We start from the raw sequence: 12799 nt of genomic DNA on the forward strand, positions 1-12799 counted from the left end.
TTGTCAGTGTGCTTTCATCTCTATATGGTCTCTTTTTTGGTTTGCCTTTCTTTACATCTGACATCGTTAAGCCTTCATATTCTGTTAAATCATACATCTTTATTTCGGTAAGATTCTTTATGTTTGTCAAGAAGAAGTCATAGTGCATTTCAACAATACCTGCAGCATTTGCTTCTATCTCTGATATAAAGTTCTCCTTCAAGAGCTGATGTAGTAATGTTCCAATATTATTGAGGTTTAACGTAGAACATTCATACTTTCCACCAAGTTTATAACATACCATCCATCTCTGTTGCGAGTTTATTTTAATTTTCTCTAAGAGTCTCATGAAAACCTTACCGAAATGTTTGTGTAAGTAGTCTCTGTTTGGTTCATCTAAAGCTTCGATGTTAAAGTCAATGAGTCTATTGCCTGACTTCACATTTCTCTTCCTATTCTCTTCATCTTTCTTTAACCATCTCTCACCTTCTTTTGGTTTGTCGTCAATGGAACGAATGACATCGTTAGCTTTGCGAACTTGTTCTATAGCACTTTTAAACATCTCTCTTCTCTGTTGTTTCAGTGTGTCATCTCTCTTTCGTGTTTCACCAACGTTTGCATTTGTTATGTCAAACATCTCTCTTCTTACTTCATGAGGTACAGCTCTTCTTGTTTCACCAACGTTTGCATTTGTTATGTCAAACATCTCTCTTCTTACTTCATGAGGTACTGAACGTCTATGATATAAGTCAATAGCAATGTCATTTAAAGGAAATGCTCTTGCATGGACTTCGTCCTCGCCGCGTTGCGGCTTTATGAACTCATGAATTCTATCATAACTTATTGCACCATTATAGTCTTTAATGAAGTCAGCGAGTGCTTTTTTGTTTGTTGCGTAATGCTTTGCAACATCTATATTAGCTTCTGTAAGAAGTTGTTTTATTTCCGAGTGTTCTAACTTAGACAACTTCCGATACATCTTTAGTAGGAAATAAAAAAATATTTTTGAAAAAATTAGATTAGATTTTTTTTAAGTTATTTTTCAAAATAATTTAATATTTTTATTTTAATGAAACACATGCAAGATTGCAAGTTCTTTTCATACAATGCTCTCGCTACTGCCATCAAGAATGAGTTCAATAATGCTTCAAACGTTAATGTTATCTTTAACAAGAAGTTTGTGAAAGAATCTAAGTTTGGTCAGTATGTCAGACCATTAGCTATCGTCATTGACCGCAAACGTTATACTTCACAAGAGTTAGCAGTAGTTTTGAAACAAAAGGGTTTCTTCGTGAATGTCAAAGATACACACTATACTGTCATAAAGAACTCCAACATTGACTTCTTCAGTATTGCTATGAATCTTTCCGAACAGAAAGAATATAAGAAGGGTGAAACATCTGTGAAATATTATCCTTCATCTCTGAAGACAATAACGAACAAAGATGTTATACAAAAGTTCTTACCAAAGGTTGAAGAAGCTTCAATTGACATTGACGAAGGAAGTGAAATGGTTGAAGAAATTGACCCTGAAGCTATTTAACCAAAAATATATTTTTGGTGAAGAGGTGAGATATCACCTGTTTTTTCACCTCATTCTCTCTTCGTTAATGTTGTCGTGACTTCTTCGTTAATGTTGTCGTGACTTCATTCTTCCTCTTTGAAGTTATCGAAATATTCTGTTATTTTTTCCTTCAGTAATGTTAAGTCTTCTTTGAAGGTAAGTATTGTGCAACCTTTGATGTCATAGTGTGTTTGAGGAAGAGTATTTTTGACAATTTCTTTTATTTGCTCATTCGGTGTCATTGAAATCGGTAAGTTTTCACGATAGAACCAGTTTCTGTCAGATTTATATATTTTAGCAAGGTCGTAAAAGCTTTTGTTGTTTCTTCTGACTAAATGCAACATAACCATATCTCTATCTTCTTCTTTCTCCAACTCTTCAGTATAAATCATATACTTATAACTCTTTTCCTTTCCTTTTGGTACTGAACGTGGTATTCTTTTCTGTATGCTTTTGTCTTTGGATTCAATGACTTCATCTTTTGCTTGAAGTTTCTTTTCCATCTCTCCACGTTCTGCTTTATATAGTTCATCTAACATCATGAAAATATAACAAGCATAACGAGGTGAAGCCCACATTGCTACAGCATTTACTAAAAGTCTATGAACATAATAACCTTTCAAACCAGGTGCCAAATTCTTGCGATTTTCGTACGGAATCTCTTCCCTCGGTTTTCCGAGGGAAGCAATCATATGAGGAAATTCTTCTAAAAGTTCTTTTGCCTGTTGGTTTTCAAACCAATGATATGCTTGCTTTGTAGAACGAAGAGCGTTCATTATACTTTGCATTTGATACATATCATCTTTGACTGAACGAATGAGTCTCAATTGTTTGTTATATTGTATGTATTCGTATTCTTCATTTATGGCTTCATGAACGATAGCAGTTGTTGTGTTCTCTAATGTTGACATTACTGTTCTTACATACAGGATAAAAAAATAAATAAAATAAAAACTAACTTTATTTTTTCTGAGATAAACACTATTTCTTCACAACATTAAATTTTATCCTGTATGAAATGACTTTAAAAAGATTATTGACTGACTTCGAATACTATCTCATTGACGCACTGACAGACCCTCAAAACTGTGTTGAAAGTTCTTTAAGCTTTAAGATTGAAGGTACGACGCATTTTGTCTTCACTTACGTATTGAAAGAATATGACCGTTATCATAACGAAGTGAATCAAACACTAATAAAATTTGTAGATAAAAAATTGGTTAACAATGAATATTTTAAACGTGAAGACCCAAACACTGCTGGAGATGATGAAGAATACAGACAAGTTATTGAAAAAAATAACGCAAGATTAGATGCAATAGAAAAGAAGTTTAATGAATGTCTTACAAACACGTATGAATATCTTATGCAGTGGGAAGCCAGATGGAAATAAATTTACGTCAAATATGCAATTTATAAAATCTTATGTCGACAGGCTACGTAGCACAGTGGTCTAAGGTGGTGTTATGGAGGGGTCAGGTCTGTGGTTCGAACCGCGACAGCGCCGTATTTTCTTATTTTCTTTATTTGTCTTGTTTGTCGTGAATAAAAAGTGTCATAAAAGTGCTCTATCTTCCACGGGAATAAATAAAAAATTTACTTTATTTCTTCTTTATTTCTTTGTTCCCGTGGAAGAAGGGTTTTGCTGTTTTTTCTCAGCCGAAATCAATGATTTTTTCATTTTTGGAATCCTTAGCGAATGAGGAATCTTTTCTCTCGTGGAAGCTTTGACCTAAAATATAATTTAGGTGAAGAGGTGAGATGTCACCTGTTTTCTCACCTCTTTTTTCACCCTCGTGACTTTGTCATAACTTCTTCGTAAATGCTTTGTCATAACTTCTTCGTAAATGCTTTGTCATAACTTCTTCGTAAATGAGTGTAAATGACCAAAAATATATTATAGGTGAAGAGGTGAGATGTCACCTCTTTTTTCACCTAATTTCTCACCCTCACCTCATGAATTTTCATGAATTTCCTTAAGATAGAAAAATAACGTTAGTTTTATTTTTATTTATTTTTTTATTTTGTATGTAAAGATATGATTTCAACAATCGGCACAACAACAATTCAAGCCGCGAACGGCGGGACTCTGTCCACAACAACTTCACCAAACTCGTTAGTCATGAATCCAACATCTATGTTAGTAGAGATGAAAAGCTTCATTCCTTCTTCATATACTTTCGAAACAAAAATCCAGAAGATAAAGCAAGAACTTTTAACAAGTAATTTAGACTGTAGTGCGAAAGATGAAACAAATGAACAGTATCTTTATGAAATGCAGGACATTATTGACCATTTACCTAAACTACCTGAAATTCAGCATCAAAAACTAACTATTCCTGAATTCGATGAAATAGAAGTGAAACCAACTGACTCAGTAGAAATAAAGAAGTTCATTCGAAAGGTAAACTATGAGTTTCTAGGATTTCATTGCAACCATAAGGTTATGGACAAAGATTGCGACATGGTATATAAGAATGTTTCTGACATATATAAATCCGGGGAGTTTAAGACCTACGATAACTTTGTTTCGTTAGTTGCTGAATGTGTATGGCAGATAAGAGATAAAGATAGAAGAGGTAAAATATGGAACGAACAGATAAGACCAACTGCTTTTGAGTTAAAGAAAACCATTGACGCCTTAGTTGTTTTAGCAGGTAAGGTTTCAGAATATAACGCAAAAATGAATCCGCAATGTTCTAAATGTAAAGCAGCAATTAGGAAATATAACTACTCCGTCAAAGAGATAGAAAGAATGCGAAACGACTATGCAGACTTAAAGAAAGAAGCAGAAAAGCCAGCAGAAAATAAAATGGACATGTTAGCATTTCTGAACAAAAACTATCCAACTGCTGACGATTTCCTTCTATCTGACGTCAAGAAGAAATATAAAGAAACTTTCGGCATTGTTAAAACTTTTGACATACTGACAGAAGAAATAGAAGCTACGAAATTGTTTAGGATTTCAAATATACATCGTACAATTCATGTAAAACGCTTGTGAAAAACTGGGGTGAGAAAACAGGTGAGAAAACGGGTGACATCTCACCTCTTCACCTATAATATATTTTTGCTTTAATTAAATGCTTTCCGGAAACGTCGATGAAAATCATATGGACAAATTATATGAAAAAATTAATAATGATTACCCCTCATTAACCAGGGAAATGACGGATTCTATAGTTCGTAAATTCGATGAAATACAGGATATGTGGTTCGACAGATTCGACATGAACGATAAGGATAAGAGAAAGAACGATAACAATTTACTTACTAAAAGAATCCTAAAATCTAAAATAGGTGAAGCTTCAACATTTAACACAGTACATAACTTTTACACCGCTGTTTATATTTTCAATAATTTATTTAACGATGAACGAGAAAGAAAAAGTATGTTTAACGGAAGAAATGAATATGATTTTATCCTTTGTGCTGTTCGGGATGTTGACATGAAACTAAAGAAAATATTCTTATTACAAGATGACACGGTTGAAGATGAAGTCAATGAGTTTTTAAATCGTGATTTAAATGAAATTGATGAAGTTATGACCGAATGTTATAAAAAGTTCAAGAGGTGAAAAAAGAGGTGAGAAAACAGGTGAAATCTCACCTCTTCACCTAAATTATATTTTTGTCTGATTTACATCCAACGAAAAAGTTTAGAAGAATTTTCTTATTCTTTCTGGCATGTTTTTATCTTTCCAGTACTCCCGCTCTAATGGTCCCAGATGAGTTGGTTTAGATTCTCTCAAGTTCTTAGATGGTATAACATCTTCAACGCCTCCTTCATATCTTACTTTATAAGTGTCATCGTTTGTGTTATAGTCAAGTATTTCAATAACCACTCCTCGCTTTGCTTCGTCAATGGTTTCAGCAAGTTTGCCATTACTACTTTCGACTAATTTATGTCGAGGGTAAAATGCTATGGAGTCGTCAGCAGCTTTTATAAGATATCCATTACCTTGCGTAGAGTCTACGATATAATAATTTCGACTTAACCTTAAACGTTTCTTTGTCAATGGTTTGTCGTCAAGAACTACACGAACTTTTGTACCAGGAATGAGAGTAAATTGTGTTGAATTTCTGATATTTTGTGTTTGGCTTCGTTTCTTTTGTATATACTTTTCTTCTTGTTGTTGTGTCATTGAATTTGGTGTATGTCCTGTTGTAGAATGTGTTGAGGAATTATATACTTCGAGAAAATGTTTCATTGTTTCTTCGGTAAAGTCTCGCTCTTGATTTAAATCTCTGAGAGTCCTTATGAAGCGGTTAATGATACCGAGTATGTTATGGTTATGGTCTTCAGTAGTGTAGTGAGTTATGTTATGCTTAATGAGAAATTCTGTGATTTCGTTGCTGAGGTATGCACCGTCTTGGTCTGATGTTAAAATACTTGGGCTATGTTCTGCTACAAACTTTTGTAAAACTCTTAACACTTCATGAGTTCCTTTATTTCTCATTATATACGCATATGCTTTACGAGTGTTAACATTTATGAAGATGAGGAATGGTTTATGTCCTCCTTTTCTGCTTTGAATGAGAGTGTCAAATTGGTATGCGTCAGGAGTGTTGGAGTAAATTGGTAAAAAGTAGTCGTAAGGATTTATTTTTGTTTGATGTACAACATTTTTGTCAAAGAACCTTTTCACTTCAGCTCTGTTAGTAAATCCCGAACTCTTTGCAGCTTCATTGAACTTCTTAAATGACCTCCATGGATGTTGTTCGAATACTTCTTTCAAGCTCATTTATGTAAAGTTAAAGATTTTAACCAACTCGTATCCAAGCGTGCATTGTTATATAAGGAGGCATATAATCTTTTCCATTACCTGCTGGGTCTGTAATACCAGCTACAACATGTGTATGATTTCCTGCAGTTCCACAGAAAATACCTGTGCTAACATCTTTGGGGTCAGTTGTGATATCATATCTATGCATTCCCTGTCTATCCGAACCCGCTGCAAGATTTGTATAACCTCTTTTTGTTATTGAATGTGAATGGTTTCCTTCCACAGATGTTCTTCCACTGAACCTATGCATATGTGAAGGAAGGTTTTCAATACCTATTTTCTTTGAACCTCCCATCTTCATTGACTGCGTATTAGTGTAGAATGGAAAACTGTCAACTATTTCATACCATCTACCACCAAATAAAGTGTTTGGATTTATTGGATTCATAGACGTATAAACAGCTCCTATAGGATATATTAAATCATATATGCTCATAACTCTATAAACATATTCTAAAGAACTTATGTCATTAAATACCATTTGGAATGTATCTCCCGGATGAAATGTTGCATTTGTTCCACTTTTATAATGTAATGTTAGTTCAATAGAATTATCCAAGAAAAATTCAAAAGTATCTGGTTGAAGACCTCTAACAAATTCAAATGGAGTTGCTGGTTCACCATTTATAATTTCTGTTGTAAATGTCATTGTATCTGGTTTCGAAAATTTCTTTGTTAGTTCTGCATCCACATAAGTTTTATCTGCTTTCTTGTCTAACATTGCTGGTAGTTCATATGCTTCAAAGTTTCTGGCATGATCTTCGGTATTCCTGCAACTCTTATCTAAATTGTTAAGAGTATCTTTTACGCTTGTACTCGGATTCTCTAAAGGTGCACTTGAACCAAGGTCAAAGTTCAATATTATGTCGTCTGCTCTAACAGTAGTGAAGGATTTATGTGTATGGTTCTTGTCTGCTTTCTTGTCATATAAATCTTGAGCAGTGAATTTAATATTATGTTCATCCTTCATGACATAAACATCTTTACATCTAATGTTTCTCATCGTCGTTATGTCGTCATCCGATGTTAAACCTTGTGGAAAGTTAGGAGGTTTACAATATAATGCATCCCCACCAGTTTCTTCAACCGTTCCTTCAATACTTTCTATAGCAACAGTTGTGAAGGATTTATGTGTATGGTTCTTGTCTGCTTTCTTATCTAACATTGCTGGTAGTTCATGTGCTTCAAAGTTTCTGGCATGACTTTCAATGTTCCTGCAACTGTTATCTAAACTGTTAAGAGTATCTTTTACGCTTGTACTTGGATTTTCTAATGGTGCACTTGAACCAAGGTCAAAGTTCAATATTATGTCGTCTGCTCTAACAGTAGTGAAGGATTTATGTGTATGGTTCTTGTCAGCTTTACTGTCTAAAGAAGTTTGAAGTTCATTTATATCGGAGATGTTGTGTTTATGAGATTTCAAAACTTTGTTCGTTGCGTCAAGTTCAACTTTGTCAGCTTTACTTTTAATAGCATCTTCAAACGTTATTTTTGCCTTAACTCTTAACATAAATCTTGGTTCAACTAATACACCATTAACAGAGAAAGTAGAGGCATAAATTTCATCGTTATAACTAAATGCTTCTGGTGCTTTACCTGTGTCATACTGTACAGTACAGCTTATGTCATAACCTTTAGCACGAATGTATTTATATCTTCTTTCATTAACATTTTTTGTCTTCGCTTCATCACTTCGTGTTAAATATCCATGGTAGTCCGTTATAATCTGTTCGTCTGAAGTTATATAATGAACGTGGTTTTTATCTGCTTTTTCGGCTAATTTCTCATTAACATCATTCACTTCTAATTCAACTCTTCCGCCAGAACTCTTATTATCATTAATCTTTTTCATTAATTCGGTAATTACGTCATAAAGACTATATTCTGTTTTCGGTTTTGTAAATAATGAGTCAAAATTTCTTTTCATCATTACATCGCTGACATTAATGATATCACCAATTCCTTTTTCATTTATTCTCTTCATTAATTCTGCAATAATGACGAATATATAATCTGTTAATTTATTCTCTTCATCGAGGGTTATAGAATGTTTTGAAATTGAATCATTAACTCCTCTAAATAAATCAATAACTTCAGGATACACGTTTTTAATGTCTTGAATAACCCGACCAGTATCCTCGCCACTATGTGGCTCTGAGCCCGTTGGGCTCTGTTGTTCATGTTCTTCGTTCCCGTCGTTACGTGGTTTTATATCTCTAACCATCATCAACGCAGCCATAACCGGAGGGTTTGTTGCTACCTGTTCGAAAATCCGTCCGTTATGTATGGTATATCTAAATAATTTCTTTGTGTTTGTTAAAACATTTGAAACAAGTCTTTTAAAACCATCTACAAAATTTCCTGTTTCACCTAATGTTCTTGCAGCATTTACAAGCTCACCCATTCCCGCTTTTGACCCCAAAAACGTCCATATTGCATTTATTTCACTCTGTATAGTTGTCCATTCAGCGAAACTAACACCCGCATTCGCTAAGCTGAAAATGAAATTCAGTGGATCGAACTTAATTCCACCTTCTTTTTCAATTTCAACGAACTCACTAACATGAGATTTTAAATATTCTTTCGTTAAAATTGTTTTCCCCGATGTTATGTCATTAACGAAACTATCACCGTCAAAAGTTAACGAATTCAATTTCGTCGTTGATGCTTTTATTTCATACACCGCTTTATCGATAGTTTTTGGCTCACCTTCTTTAGAAGCATATGAAACATTAATGAATGAATTATATGTATTCGTGAATGAATTAAAATCAATGATTTTCATTAATGACGCCTTTAATGATTCATTAACTGTTGAATCCCTTAAAACAATTAATGAACTGTCATGGGCTTCGCCCTGGTCGCTTCGGTCTGAAAGACCTTCAGGACTCAAAGAGTCCGTTTGCGACTTTATGAAAGGTACACTGCAAACCGTCGAGTTTGGATCAAATGCTGTAGTTGGTGCAGGAATATTAATGATATAAGTCATTAAATCATTAAGTGACGTAAATAATGTTGTCGTTTTTGATTTAATTTCTTTAGCATCTGTTATATATGGTAATTTTATTTCTGTAGTTTCTGAATTAAAGATATTCGCTAAAATGTTTTGTAAACTGTTTTGAACAGCTGTGTAAACCGTTGAATTCGGAACTCTTACGATTTCACCATCCTTAATAAAAGGCATTGTACATGACGTAGTGCTTGGGTCAAATCTTTCGGGATTATAATTCAACATATATTCTAACGCTTCATATACAGACCTATAAACAGTTGTGTCGTTCTTCATGACAACTTCACCATTTACAATGAATGGCATAGTGCATGGAGTTAAAATAGGGTCAAACTTTTCATAGTCCTTCCATGTTATGTATTTCTCGGTATTTCCATCAGAAATAACAATATATTTGTCAGTAAGTGTGAGAGAGTATTGACCAAAATATAAACGTTTAGCTCTGTCAGCTTCATACGCATATGCAGCAATACTCATATTTTAATGAGAATAAAATGTTGTTCTATTTGCAAAGTACAGACCCAAACGAATACGGGACAGTAAAGCTACAAACAAACTTAGGTCTTCAGAATGAAGCGCTTGCTTTCAGAGTTGTTGACTTCAATACTATCGCTTCATTCGTTATAACAGATGAAACAGATTTCATGGAGCTTGAAATAGATGGAAAGAAGCACGAAATAAGATTTCACAATAATGTAGAATATAAGATGGAAACATTAGCTGGAGTGTTAAATGCGCTCATAAATACTACAATAAACAAGGAGAACGAAGAAAACTTAATGAATGTTAAACTTATTGCAGGAGTTTTGAAGTTCAGTTATGCGAAGGAGTTTAAGATAACACGAATGAGTCATAGAGTTCAATTGCTTCTGGGAGCATACCATATGACATGTCCTTTGAAAAGTGTTGACAAAACGATTGAGATGAAATCTGTTCCATACGTATGTTATGGTAATTGTTTATACGTTGAGTCAAAAATAGCTAATGTCACAGGTATTTCAGGAGTTAATAGTAAAGGTTCAGTAGAATATAAATCCTTCTGTTATGCAGTCAATTCAATGTTCATTCCAAACGTTCCTGTCATAGTAACTCATTTAGGTAAATGGGTTCGCATTAGTCCTCATAATTTGAAAGACATGCAATTCAGACTTGTTGACTTTCAAGGAGAGCCTGTAGAACTGAAGGCACCAGTGCGAATGACTGTTGAAGTTGACTTTTTAGAAAATATTAAATGCAACAGCTTACAAGAGAACTCAGAGCTAAAAATATAAAGTATGAATGTTATGTATTAGGTCATGAACTTTGGTTATTGCTGTTTGATGAAACAAATGAGTTAGTTATGTCAGTCAAGAGAACAGAAAAAGGCGTCAAAGGCGCCGAGCGCAAAGCGCTATATTGTGTTAGTGAAAACTGCACCAAGTCAATAAGATTAGGTTTGCATTATGAAGATGAGTTCGATACTGTTGAAGAAGTTTTGGATAGATATTACAAATTGCTTTAATTTACTAAAACATATTTCAAACAAAGCTTATATTCTGTTGAAAGTTTTGTATACTCGTTCGAATATTTATACTTAAACTCAACTCCTGTAGTTCCTGGTGTTTCAATGATGCGGATGTTACCTATTTTCATGAATGGTGGCGTTTGACCACAGCATTCGATTTCAGGGTCGAGATAGTCAATGACACATTGTTTCCCTGTTATTCGTGATATAACATTTTCAAGGTCCTCCTTTGTTAGAATTATTTGGTTCTTGCTTATAAGATTTGTCAAAAGCTTCTTATCGTCTTTGAGTAAAATTGTTTGGTATAACTGAAGAAGGTAATGGTCTACGTTATCTGAAGGATTTGTTTGAACATTTGTGTAAGGGTTGTCGTTGGCTTCTCTTGAAAGAATTTGGTCCAGTGGTGGATACTCTAACTTAACATCTGATGTAGCGTTAGCGTTTGAAGCTGAGTTTAAATTCACGGATTTCAGTTCTGGTTCTTTTTCTTTCAAACACTCTGAACTATAGTTCTTTATGACAATATTGTTTGTCGTTCGTGAGTCAACATTTGATGTTGGTTCAATTGGAACATTAACGGCACCAGCTAAGATGGATTTGCTTCTCATTTCATATAGAATAAAAACCTTTTATATGTATGAAATGAACAATATACTCGACAAGGGTTTGAATGTAAAGCTAACGAATGAAAATATTGTTGAATTCACTGAGACAGGTGCTGTGTATAAAGATGTAGAACTACTGAACAAAAGAGCTAAGGGAAGAAGCAGGAACATGAACAAAGGGTGGAAGCCTATAAAAATTTATGTCAATGATGGCTCAGGAGGTTCAAACATAAAGTATGCAGAAAGTTATAGAGTTTATGCTCTCAAAGGTGAAAAGCCTTCATTTAAGAACAGCTATTCTAACGCATATCCTCAAAAGCTAACGGATGGGAAGTGGATGATATGAATGACAGCAAAAATATTAACAGAAATGGCGACAGAGATGCATGGAATTTGTTTACCATCAGTCAATTGAAGGTTAAACTTTAAAACAATGTTGGTCGTTCCCATGGAATATTTTTGACTTTAATGGTATTAGTCATGATATGAATCTCAAGGTATGAACGAGGAGAGATGAGAGACTTATATGCTTCCCAAATTTCTTCAAAAGGTAATGTTATACCTGACTGTTTCCAAATGAGTTCAATATCATAACGTGAGAAACCTTGAAAGATAACGAAGTCAGTTATGAGACGTTTTATGTTTAAAGCAAGAAAACGCCATGTTTGCATAAGTATTGCTACAGTTAAGTGGTAATGTCTGACTTTAGTAATGATGTTAGCTAATGGTGAGTCAGGCTTTGACACTAAACCTTTTCCGGCGAAGTCGTCGCAAACGAGCAGAGTTTGAAGGATACTTTTTGAAGGGGTATTTTGAAAGTTTTGACAGAATGTAGTTTGTAAGTCGTTTCATATCGTAAACTCCTGAGTATTGACGTAAGTGGTGTTTGTCAATAATTCTTTCCATCTCTTCTGAAGTCTTTTGCATTCCTGACTGTATAAATTCAACGATGGCATAATATTTCCTCTTACGTCGAACGTAACGTTGAAGAAATTCAATGAGTTCGCTATCTGGAACTTTAACGACAGATGCTTGAACTTTTGACATAAATGTTTTCGCTGTTGAGTCCATAGAGTCTGAAGTTGCTGATATAATGATTTGGTCATAATATGAATCTTGACCTAAACGCTCTGTTATGAGTATATGACGAATGAGGTTAAATGTCTTACCTGAACCCATCTTTCCACAATAGAAATAACACCATTTGAACAGAACTCATAATCTTGCTGAAAGGAAGAATGAGAGAAGAGTTAAGTTTGTCTGTAGTTTCATTCATGTCTTCATCTACGTCATGTATTAAATGCTTCATTTTATCTCCATTAAAAATGCAAGTCAGAAATATTCAGAACA

At 34.1% G+C, this 12799-nt stretch overlaps 4 protein-coding genes and 1 pseudogene across 5 annotated transcripts, besides 1 other annotated feature; 2 read left to right on the forward strand and 3 right to left on the reverse strand.

Annotated features, from left to right (window-relative positions):
* Positions 1-12799: part of a mobile genetic element that runs on past the window's edge.
* TVAGG3_0168470 lies at positions 1003-1096 on the forward strand (annotated as a pseudogene). Its single transcript has one exon. A coding segment is annotated over exon 1 (94 nt).
* TVAGG3_0168480 (KilA, N-terminal/APSES-type HTH, DNA-binding family) lies at positions 1627-2331 on the reverse strand (the record flags this gene model as incomplete). The annotated part of the gene is made up of 1 exon (XM_051225218.1): positions 1627-2331. The coding sequence occupies one exon, from the start codon at positions 2329-2331 to the stop codon at positions 1627-1629; it is 705 nt and encodes a 234-aa protein (XP_051110204.1).
* On the forward strand, positions 3681-4547 carry TVAGG3_0168490 (organellar and viral DNA polymerase type B; the record flags this gene model as incomplete). Its single annotated transcript, XM_001327461.2, has 1 exon — positions 3681-4547. One exon carries the CDS (start codon positions 3681-3683, stop codon positions 4545-4547), a length of 867 nt encoding a protein of 288 aa, XP_001327496.2.
* TVAGG3_0168500 (integrase core domain containing protein family) lies at positions 5203-6003 on the reverse strand (the record flags this gene model as incomplete). Its single annotated transcript, XM_051225219.1, has 1 exon — positions 5203-6003. The coding sequence occupies one exon, from the start codon at positions 6001-6003 to the stop codon at positions 5203-5205; it is 801 nt and encodes a 266-aa protein (XP_051110205.1).
* On the reverse strand, positions 6308-9817 carry TVAGG3_0168510 (keratin-associated protein family; the record flags this gene model as incomplete). The annotated part of the gene is made up of 1 exon (XM_051225220.1): positions 6308-9817. The coding sequence occupies one exon, from the start codon at positions 9815-9817 to the stop codon at positions 6308-6310; it is 3510 nt and encodes a 1169-aa protein (XP_051110206.1).

The sequence above is a fragment of the Trichomonas vaginalis genome, chromosome IV (assembly GCF_026262505.1).
Source record: "Trichomonas vaginalis G3 chromosome IV, whole genome shotgun sequence".
Taxonomy (NCBI): domain Eukaryota; phylum Parabasalia; order Trichomonadida; family Trichomonadidae; genus Trichomonas; species Trichomonas vaginalis.